This window comes from Rhynchophorus ferrugineus, unplaced genomic scaffold (assembly GCF_030347505.1).
Source record: "Rhynchophorus ferrugineus isolate W39M unplaced genomic scaffold, kcgeb_rfMv2 rfM8, whole genome shotgun sequence".
Lineage (NCBI taxonomy): Eukaryota > Metazoa > Arthropoda > Insecta > Coleoptera > Curculionidae > Rhynchophorus > Rhynchophorus ferrugineus.
In genome coordinates this window covers 5,359,806-5,371,997 of record NW_027472587.1, presented here as the reverse complement: position 1 = coordinate 5,371,997, position 12,192 = coordinate 5,359,806, and the positions used below count along the sequence as shown (strand labels likewise).

The 12,192-nt window shown below is 32.7% G+C and overlaps 1 protein-coding gene across 5 annotated transcripts in view; it reads right to left on the bottom strand.

The window, feature by feature from the left end:
- LOC143200544 (uncharacterized) overlaps positions 1-12,192 on the bottom strand; it is a 235,392-nt gene that overhangs the window by 208,722 nt on the left and 14,478 nt on the right. For all 5 annotated transcript variants that reach the window (XM_076410986.1, XM_076410984.1, XM_076410987.1 and 2 more), the window contains exon 3: positions 8,088-8,466. In XM_076410986.1, the coding sequence (XP_076267101.1) occupies positions 8,088-8,466 (379 nt within the window). The remainder of the gene's footprint in view (positions 1-8,087; positions 8,467-12,192) is intronic.

Genomic DNA, 12,192 nt, shown 5'->3' with positions numbered 1-12,192 from the left:
AAAATTATCCCGCTTCGACTCGAAAATTATTAAGCCGAAATCATCTTGTCCGCGAACGCTGCCTTTAATATTTATAAGCCATTGATTGATCGCTTAACATCAAATTTCGAACTCCAATAAAAACGATTTTATACTAATAATACTTTATTAACAGGCAAATATGGCCGTAGAGTACCAGAAAAGTTCTTCAGGATAATAAAAATGATACTAGGAACATTCTGTTGTTATTGTTATCAATCTACAAATAATTAATCAACAGACAAATAAAAATGCTAAAAAAAGATATAACAGGTCAATAGAATAGTCCGCGACCTGACACATAGATGTCGCTACTAGAATTAAATCTGTGGCGACCGCCACGACCCTTTAGGCCACCACCAATTCACCATCAACAACTACAAAGGTTGGCAATGCCGGTGGATTGGTACCATGCAGTTCTGGAGTATAAAAGGCCATCACGACGACGTCTCGCTCTCTTTTCTTATCACCGTCCCCCTGTAACAGTACCACTTCCACAGCGCTACCGTACTTCCTTCACCTTAACCTAATATCCTGTCCATTCTCCCATCGACCACATGTATCAATCGTAAGTTAAAATAAACAACTTTGATTCAATCAGTGTTTTTAGTTCCCGTGCAAATTCCTTCCAAAAATAGTAGTGAGTGTTCTGACAAATAATCGCCGCGGCAGCCACACATTTCGACCGACTGACCGACCCGACGAACATTCCTACAAATCCATATATGCTTTAGTTAGTCCTAACCCTCGAAAGATGCCAGTATAAATTTGACAGCGGTTGGATCATTAGTTTGTGAATTATAACATTTTGAGTGAAGCAACTTTTGTTACTGTGAAAAAAAAATTGATAAAAAGGAATTTCGCTTATTGATAAAATATTGTTTTTGAAGGGGAAAAAATACAGCAAAAACTTGGCTTGATGCCGAGTTTCCGGATACTGCTCCATAAAACTCAACCATCAACGAATGGTATGCTAAGTTTAGACATGGTGAAATAAGCATCGAAGACGGTGAACGCAGTAGACGCCCAAAAGAGGTTGTTACCGACGAAAACATTTAAAAAGTCCACAAAATGATTTCGAATGACCATAAATTGAAATTGAATGAAATATCAGGCACTCTAAAGATATCAACTGAACGTGTACATCATATCATTCACGAACATTTGTGTACGAGAAGGCTCTATGCAAAGTGGATGCCGCACGAACTCACTTTTGATCAAAAACAACGACGAGTTGATGATTCATTGCAGTGTTTGAAGATGATCAAGCCTAATAAACCCAAGTTTTTCAATCGATACGTGACAATGGATGAAACATGTCTCCACCATTTCACTCCGAAGTCCAATCGACTGATATAGGAATGGACTGCACACGATGAACCCGCTCCAAAGCATGGTAAAACGCAGCAGTCGGCTGGCAAGGTTATAGCGTCTATATTTTGGGATGCGCATGGAATAATTTTCATTGACCACCTTGAAATAGGAAGGACCATCAACAGCGACTATTACATAGCGTTATTGGACCGTTTAAAGGAAGAAATCGCCGGAAAACGGCCGCATTTAAAGAAAAAGAAAGAACTATTTTTTTTATATGGACAAAGGACAAAGCCATGGAATTTCATAGCTAGGTTAATGTAGATATCACTGATCAACAATAAAAAGCAAATACTAATAGGAATCGTTCATAATATCATCGACATAATAAGTATTAAACATCAAAGTAGTGATTTACTTGAAAAGAGAAAAATCAACACGATTCCATGCTATAAAGAAGTAGATTTTAAATAACTATTTAAACTATACGCCAGTTTGGTGGCGCAGTGTTTAAGGCGAAAGGACGGTCCTCCTACTGTTAAAATAGTCGCGGTTAATATAGTTCGAATCCTACTGGAGAATGGATGTACTTTAGTTTGTGATTATAATTGTAAATATCTTTACAACAGTGGAAAATCCAGTGGAAGAACAACAAAAAATAATCATCCCTCTCACGCCAGTAACCAGTCTGAATAAGACCGGATGCCTTCTGAGAATGTTTCTAAGTTGGTCACTGGCAAGTGAAAGCTTAAAACATTTATAAAAAAAATTATACGCATATTTTTTGTTGAATCCGTAGCAACCATTATTCTTGCATAAAGACATAAATGGATATTCTTAATTAAATGTTTTAGATTAATAAAAATAATAACATTTTATTTCATTTTTCATAGTTAAACTTAATAGTCCCAATTACTTATAATGTCGATTATGCATTAAATAATAGTGATATATTTCAATTTCAGATTGGCTGTGATTCATTGGATGATCAGTCAACGAAATAGATCAGAAACACAAATAAATGTAAGATATTGACATGAAAGTAAAAGTAAATTCATCGATACAATGGGATAGATTGTTTAGTTAAATTAATTATATTACCCTGTTTAGATCTCAACTGACCCCTCTGTCACAACTCAGTACAACATATTTCTACTAATGAGTTCGACAAATAATGGCTGGTAACAGAATGTTTCGGACTAATGAACCAAATAACTCTCGCTATCTTTTAAAAGGTTTGTTTGGGTCCTTTCCCTTCGAAATTACAAATGCTATTAGTGGATAACGGATTATGGAGAAACTAACAGACACTTAGCTTACGGGATTATCCTGATTAAGGTAATCACTTCCAAATATTATTATCTTGAGGCATATTTTATTATTAATATATCGCTCATCACAGTATGCATTTATTATCATTCTATATATTTCACTTGCATTTTTTTTTCAATTAAGAAAAAGAAGCAAAACTTCACGCAAACGGCATACTTATATGTATATTACGCTGTGTATAATATATATATTTCAAAATTTCAATCTTGTGTAAAACGGTGGATTCCCTAATAGAATACATAAACTATTAAATAATAATTTTCCATTTTATTGAAAAAAAATCAATGTCAAAAGCAACCTTTATAACTGATTTACTTCCTAAATTGTATAACAGCTCAATTGAAAAGTCCCCGGCCTACCATAGTAAAACATATTTTTTTGCAAAATTAGTTTTTTATTCCACAAAATTCGCTTCAAAGATGATACACTGATTATAGCGATCCTCCAGCTACCATTTTACAGCTAACAGATACCATTTTTGTAGTACGATTTGTCCTTTGCTTCAAAATAGGCATCAGTTTCGTCGATCACCTCTTCATTCGACGAAAATTTTTTCCAGCGAGCATTCTTTGGAGAACTGAGAACAGGAAATAGTCGTTGGGCGCCAGATCTGGAGTATACGGTGGATGAGGAAACAATTCGTAGCCCAATTCATAGATTTTTGACACGGTGCATTTTCTTGGCGAAGCAGCACTTTAGTTTTCTTCAAATGCGACTGTTTTTCGGAAATTTCCTTCCTCAAACGGTCCAATAACGCTCTGTAATAGTCGCTTTTGATGGTCCTTCCTTTTTCACGCTGGTCAATTAAAATTCTTCCATGCGCATCCCAAAATACAGACGCCATACACTTGTCAGCCGACTATTGCGTTTTCCCGCGTTTTGGAACGGGTTCATCGTGTGCAATCCACTCGTATGACTGTCGATTGGATTTCGAAGTAAAATAATAGAGTTCCATGTTTCATCCATTGTCACACATCGACCCAAAACTCGGGTTTTTTAAGCTTGATCATCTTCAAGCCCTGCTTCGAATCATCAACTCGTAGTTGTTTTTGGTCCAAAGTGAGCTCGCGCGGCACCCACTTTACACAGAGCTTTGTCATACCCAAATATTCGTGAATCATATGATGTACACGTTCAATTCATATTTTTAGAGTATCTGCTATTTCATTCAATTTCAATTTACGGTCATTCAAAATCATTTTGTGTATTTTTTAAATGTTTTCTTCGGTAACAATCTCTTTTGGGTGTCCACTGCGTTCACCGTCACAAATCTGCTTCATTCAGAACGCTATAATTCACAAACTAATGATAAAGGCTAACTAAAACATATGGATCTAATTGTAGTAGCGCTATGTATGTGTCAGGCCGGGAACTTTGCAATTAATTTATTACATATAAAAGCTCAAACCTAATTACAATTCAATTACAATTACAATACAATTACAATTACAAAATGAGTTCATTGAATGGTTGAAGATCAAGATCGAACTTAGTTTTCGTTTTGATAGTCTCGATACATATTTAAACTGTCGTATTTTTTAAAAAAAAGTTCAGAGAAAGCACCTTAATTATATTGGATAACTTTTGGATTTAATTGTTGGACTTCTATAAAAATAGCGCTAATGACGCACTTATTGATTGCTGTTTTTTCTGCCTAAATTGGTTGTTATTAATATGGATGACATGTGGTTCCAACAACGTTGTGACTCAAGTCATAAAACCTTTAAACAATTTAATCACTGAATGAGACACTTCCTGGACACCATCTACTTTCTCATTTCGACATCCAGGAATGTGATTTTAACACCACTAGCTTTTCTTTATTGAGATTATAATAAGTATGTGCCAACAAGTCGACAGTCGTCAACAGAAGATGCAAGACTGCATCAGCAACGTTTATGCAAAATAATTCTGGAACATTTCGAGAAAAGAGTATTATATTACCAATACGGTTATCGAAGGAATTTGCATGAATTGCTATTCCAAATATGAACCGATACTATGTACATATAATTTAGATCAATACAAAATCAAAGTTTCAACAATGTATCATGTTGAAATCAAATCGAGCATACATTTTAGGACGCTCTATAAAAATGGCGATGATTGATCTTAAGAGAAGTCACGCCAAAGTAGAATTATTTATATTGTTATAATAATAAATACACAGCAAGTAGTACCACGTATAACACTGAATTGCACGCTCATTTATTTTAATTTATATCATAGTTCACTCAACTTTCATCAAATCGACTTGACATTTTAACTATTACATATTAGATGGTTATGTTTGGGTCTTGATAAATATTTTCGTTTTTAATAAATTATTTTAGTAATATATCCGCAGAAAATACAATTATAAATTATATATAATTGTTTGTGCAGATAATTCACAAAATTCATTAGAATAAACATCGATTATTTCTCATATCGATTTTTGGATTTTTGTCCTATATTTCGACTTTGTCAACTTTGAAAGCTGCAGATACTCCCCAAAATTATTATATTTATTCAAGCATCTTACGATGGGTCCATTTGCTGCGCACAAGTTGGAAATAATGCCAAGGATTTGTGGTCCGTCCATTGTTTTTCAACATAATAGTCGATATTATTATACGAAGAGTTCTAACACCTTGACCTATCTCATGTTTGCTGGTGACAGCTTTATATTCTCTGATACAGATGTTAAGGCTTCTAACATTCTTAATAACACAATTGGCATTGCAATTGTAATATGTCTTAAAAATTAATGAAGAGCAAACCAAAGTAGTGACAACTGACGGATCATCTGCTATTGTAAATCTTAATGGGGTACAACTGCAAAAGTGTTGAGCTCTGAGTTTAAAAAGATCTTTTGTGTTTGCTAGAATCTGTCTCTTTCTTATCTTTCTGTACAGCTTCGAGGCTTCGACACTATGATACCTGTAAGATTGAAGTTTTTCTACCGCTATGCTTAAGGACAATTCTACACGTTTTTCTACGAAATCACATACACAGTTGAGGAAGAAATCTAGAGGCGTAGATTACAATGGTTTGAATGAATGTTGGACAAATGCATCTCGTACTTCTATGGCGAAATCTGGCTTATTATAACTCAATTTTATTCTTCATTCTTCATTTATCCCGATTACTTATTATATCAGACGTGAAAAGTAGGTAAAGGGTTATTCCTAACATTATATCTTGAATTTCTATATAAAATGAAATTTATTAATTGTGTTGGTAATGGTCTATAAAATATTTATCAATTATTCCTTAATATTATTGTAATGTATTTGGATTCCTATCTCAGTTCAATTTGCGTTAATAAAGGGTCGAATTCCCACAGTGGCTCTTTTTTTTCTTAAACCTCTCGATACGAGACACGAATATACGCACCAAACTTATTTGAATAAGTCAATGTTAGCGGAAATTCCTCGGAGATTTGCCAAAAAAAAGACAGCATCGAAAAGAAAAACACATCTGGCTACATACAGAACAACGAGAAATCAAGTCCCATTCAATTTTCCAAATATTTTCCACCCGAAACAATGTATCGTAGAATTGTCGAAACGTAGGTAGTTTTCCGAGTTGGAAAACTTAAATTTTGCCATCTGTCGGTGACGTGTTTATTAAAAGCATTAGCAATAAATATCGACAAGCCAATAGCAGCGCCAAATGGTATAGTTTTAATTAAAGTTGATATAAATTTATTGGAAAATGTACGGCTAATCGGGTATTGATAGTCCATAAAAAGAAATTGTTAACAATAATACAATAACAATAATAATAATATTATTAGATGTATAACTAATAGGGATGTTTTCTTCAACTTTAAAATTATATTTATTAGCTGTTTGAATGTATTCTGATATTTTTTATATAATAAAGAATTTATTGAAAACCATAATTTTTCCTATCCTTCAAGCGACATGGCGATACCGCGTCGTAAGAACGATGTTGGTTTGGCAACGATGCAGTGATCCATCTCTGTTCGAACTTCTTCAACATTTCGACACCGTGTGCCAGCGAAGCCAAGCTGCATCAATATAAGCAATTGGTTATCAGAAGATGATATGTTTGGTGAGCACGCTGACGACGACAGAAATATTAGCAAGTTGTGACTGAACATTGTCATTATTTTGTTTCTTTCATTCGCCTCGTTAACAATACGCCATTCAGTTTATTAACTTACTTCGGTAGACATTTGCAGGACCTTACTAAACCCACCATATCTGCGGCAAGACTTAATGGCGAGGAATCTTCGGTTCATCTTTTGAATGATTGCTGATAGATATCGCTAATAAAAATATAATAAGCACCTCATTGGATATGCATTTTTTCGATATTTAGTGGTTTCTAAAGAACACTTGTCTTGCGTTCTGTACAAGTTCCTACTAGAGATGCAGAAAAAATATCGATATTTCTGATTGATTGAATTTTTGATCATAAAAGAAGGTAAAGCTTTTAAAGGTGTAAAATATCAATATTTTTTTTACTTGTTGCAAAAAATATATCGATTATTTTTCTCCGATGTATCGATATACCAACATTTTTTTAAAATATCGAAAACGATGTATCGATATTTTTAAAAATATCGATATATCAAAATATCATTGACGAAGTGTATTGAGTTAAATGTAAATTATGTTGATAAATAAAAGGCCTTTTTGCCATAATGGTATATATCTTATTTAAAAAGCCACATACATTACATGTACATTTCCTTGACAAGAACGGTTGGTTGAAAAATTTGATACCTTTTAGATATTCCAGAAAAAAAATTTAATATACTTTTATTAATTTTATATATATATTGGCATTATTTCTCAGCAAGGCTGGGATACAAATGTCATTTCGTTATGAGCGAGTTTCGAAAATCTCTGGGTTTTTTTATCATGTGATAGCTTTATCTACGTTTGTCAGGAATGTACATCACTTCAGAATTCAAAATTATTTAACAACGTTCAACATTAATTGTTTACCAATTGTATATTGATGTCGCATGACATCGGCTAGTGTTTTGATACGAATATAAATCTTAAAATCTATATGTTAATAGGCTTAACGAAAATTTTGCCGAGACGCTTGAAATTTGGCACAGTTAAAGTTTATACGGAGGAAAAAAAATTTAGGCCTAATATTTTTGTGTAATGTGCGCTACAAATAAGACCGATGACACAAAACATAGCCGCGTCACTGGGGCTAGAGGTATTTTTTTAAAGATTATAAAACAATATAAAGGATAGTGCTCATTTTAAAGGATAGTATTATGTAAAATGTAATTTTTAAATTAGTGCTTTTACTACATTATGAGAGAAACATGATTAGTTTAATACACTGTGATCAACTTTAGACCACAGGGCGATCAATAGTAGATATAAGCGTTTTTCGTCTAAAAATCTTTATTTCCTACTGAAATAATAAACTTTGAAAGTACTTACCGGAATTTTACTCGTACTGGACACCCAAATCCACTGCTCATCAGTCGCATCACCAGGAAGTCCCGGTTTCCTTCTAGTATCGGCAGCTTTCTCATCGGCTAAGGCTCTCACTTTAGGTCGTCGATATTCGGTTAACGGTTCCTCCGTGTTGATGTCAGCCAAAAAGTTGTATTCCCTATTCCGTCCAGCGCTTCGTTTCTTCCTTGTATTGCTGACGGTTTGCGGCACCTGATCGTTTTGGATTTCATTTTTGCTGTTCAGGTACGTAACAATTCGGATGACTTCTTCACGGAATGATTCCGAACGAATCTCGTTGTGAAAGTTCTGACGAAATTCGTGCTTGCTGAGATAATTCTCTCGTATTTCTGAATTGATTAATCTGGAAATATATAAAGAAACATATTTTAGTAGTTATTGTGATAAAACTACACTGATGATGATAATGATGAACATTCGTATATTTCATAAACACTCTAAAATTTACTCTGAATTGTATTAGCCTTAGTAATAAACATATGTTGACATCTACTTCAGCTACTTGAAATACTCCAGTATATCAATAGTTACACAATATGTACTGAAAAACATATCTTATATATAAACTCATAGATAAACAATGGCTAGCAAACCTATCCTAACTGTAAAATTCGGTGTTTTTGACGTTTGTCTACATAAAATATCAGCTTTCCATTAGTATTATTGAGTTGTTCAGTATATAGAGAATTGACACTTTTAGAGATCTGTTCGGATTCTGCTCTGTCATAGTTTATTTTTAACGATTAAAAATTATGTCAAGGACCAGACTATATTTGGCCTAAAACCATATCTAACTTTCAAATAGCTTTTATATAGCTTAGTAGTTAATAAATCAATAATTTCTAAATATTTACATGTAATGAGAAAGATTCAAAAGAAGGTAAAATGGCTACCAGGCAACTTGACAGAAACTACTATTTTAAACTGTTTCAACTTCGCAGTTTCATTTCTTATCACACAAGAAAGTTTTCTGACGCGTATTGGGTCTAATACGATAGATTGAGATATACTATAACATTCCCATATTAAAGCCATTATTTAGTATAATCATAGTGAGCATATGGTAAGATCAGAAATGTGAAATGCATTAAGAACTAACAAAACCGAAATGAAAAATGTATTGTTGCAAATGAGATCAGAACTGGCATTTAACAGACGTTACAATTGATCTTCTTTCCAGGACAAAGCTCCGGCATGTTATAAAAGTTGTGAAAGATATACCGTTGCAGCTCGAATTGGAAATTCTGCATTGGGACTTCTGATTACTAATTGTTCAGACCGATGCAGCATGGCTTGTCTGGTACACGATTTTAACGATAAAATCGCTTTAGAAACAATACCGTTCCTCTGACATGTTTGACAGAAAGATGAGAAAATGTTGTAGAAACTTATGGAAAATATTTTGGTTAATATACATTTTCAATTTTCTCAGCACATTTTTACATACATCATACAATACATACCTTTGTAAAGTGTAAAGTGCAAGCATCTAATAAAATATTCGTAATATATGAAGAGGTTATATATTTTTCTAAATATATTTCACCCCCTGCAGACTAATCCCCCAAATTAACTAGAATCATTGAAACCTAGGTTCTTTCCAGCTTTCCAAAAGTTGTTAAATTTATTATATGATTTTTATCAACTGAGTGACATATTAACTCAAAACATATCCACGAATTATTATTCAAAAAATCTAGAACAACCAGTGCTGGGTAAAAAAAGCAAATATAAGCATAATATGTCATGGTTTCACAGATAATAAAGTCGATTTTTATATGTTAATAATACCATCAGGATTACTATTTGTCACTTAGTTTTTGATTAGTTTGAAACACAACCAGGACATCCATCGTTTTCCATATATTATCCGTTTTGTTTAAACAATGCATAACAAACCAAAAGATTATTTAAATGATGATTTTAATATCTAATTGTTTTTAGTATTTGAGAGAATGCAAAATAATTTTAATGATCATGCCACATATCAAAAGAACTTCTTACTAAAAACAAACAAGGCAATATTATTGTGTATTGAATGTGTCAATAGCTAACTAACAAAAATATTGGGTTTGGAAATAAGATTGGAATCGAAGAATATAATTATTGTAGTTTAGGGTAAATTAGCTGGCTCGGTGAATGGAGGTAAAATGAAATGAAACAGTGGTGTTTACATTATGTGACCGTTATTTATTAGCAATTTAAAAAATGTAGAAAATACAAAATAGATAAAACGGATGGCAGCGGTGTTACCTGGAGACAAGGCTTGGGCAGTCGATGGTGGCACGTCTAAACCAAACGATGGTCGAGTCTTGAATGATGGAAATACCCTTCAATAGCATCCCAGAAAAACGTCTCGAGGCTATTCGTTATCGGGTTCTAGTTGGCGCCTCGTCCGTGTTCAACATCTGGGATTATATTTCTGGGTATTTTGTAGACCGTTATTCCACTATGTAAAATTCGACATACCTCAAGGTCTCTACAGTAATATATATGCAATATGTGTATATTAATCAGCTTAGTGAAAATATTGTCTCCCTTTTTGATGGGAATGGAGGCATATGAAGGGGTGAAATTTAGCACGGTTCAAGACTATATCGAGGAAGAATTTTTAGGCCTAATATTTTTATGCTAAATACGTGCTACAAACCCAGTTGGTGGCCGTATGGGTTAAGAGTTTAGCTCGCCGGCAAAAACGTACAACAAACGACGCGTAATTTTTAAAATCAAAATCTGACAACGTTGCACTTCAAAATTCCGGGAAAGAGAGATCCTTAAATTTTACATTTGGAGCGATATAAAAACGAAAAGTGAAGGGTTCAAATATTATTAAACGAAGTTTTTAATAATATAAATTAATAATAATTTAATTTTAAGTAGTGTTATTTAAGATTTTGTATAACTTTTGGTTATTCTCGTATTCCTTTCATAAAATTACAACTCCTCATTTGTTGGTAAGCTGTTAGTTCCCACGTGGGACATAAGACAAAGGAGAAAGCAGTAAATGCACGAAAGTCATAGAGGATTAGTTAAAGATGAGTTATCCGCAAGGGTGAGATTGAAGAGTGAAACGCAAAAATAAACAAAGAATAATGCGATTTGGTTGAAAAATTTAGATTATTGATATGATTATTTTATGATTTTAGCTTACTGTATTTTTTGCAATATATATTTTATGTGAGAAATATGGATAAAAGATAAAGACTGTATAAATTCATAAATGAACTAATGAAAATATGCAAAAGTCAAAATGAAAATAACTACATGCATTGCATAGATGGAACACATAGGATATATAGAAGAAATTGCGAACAATCAACAGTAAATTTGTAAACATTTTAAAGCATTTATAAATATTAAGGTATTTAACGATTAATGCTATGAATATATATTACTATATGAAATTTTATACTGTGGGCCTTGTATCAATTAATTTGATTATTTACTTTATAGGCCTATAAGTTTTGCAAAATTAAGAATTAATTTAGTTATTGTAAATGCACTCCTCTAATGTACATTTCCAAATTGTAAAAAATTAATTACCTAACTGTGTTCGTTATTGATTTAATATAAAATCTAAAGTCAAATATCAATTTCAAAATTATTTTATTAATATATTGTTTGTTTTGAAATACAAACACGTTTCTTCATTTATTATTCCATATTTATTTGTATAAGAAAAAAGTAAAGCAAGATCATATTTAATGTTGTGAAGTTGTTATACTTCTGAAAATAATCTTACTTATGATACTTTGTGATAATGTTCAGTGGTGTAGTAATTTACACCTAGTAATGCTTTGTTAATTAGTGAAACTTAATGGAAATTAGATTTAATTAATTCACATACATTATGAGAAGAGATGGATAACTTAACGAATTGTGGTCGAATTTCGACCAGAGGGCGACCACTAATATTAATAATTTTAACTTCTTATTTAAAAGGGAATTTGAATATCTCCAGTGATATTTATTCAGTGCAGCCATACTATATCTCCCTTAAAATTCAAAAATTGTTACTTCTTGAAAATCGACATTTCAGAAAGTAATTTTTGACATCTTTTATTTGTTT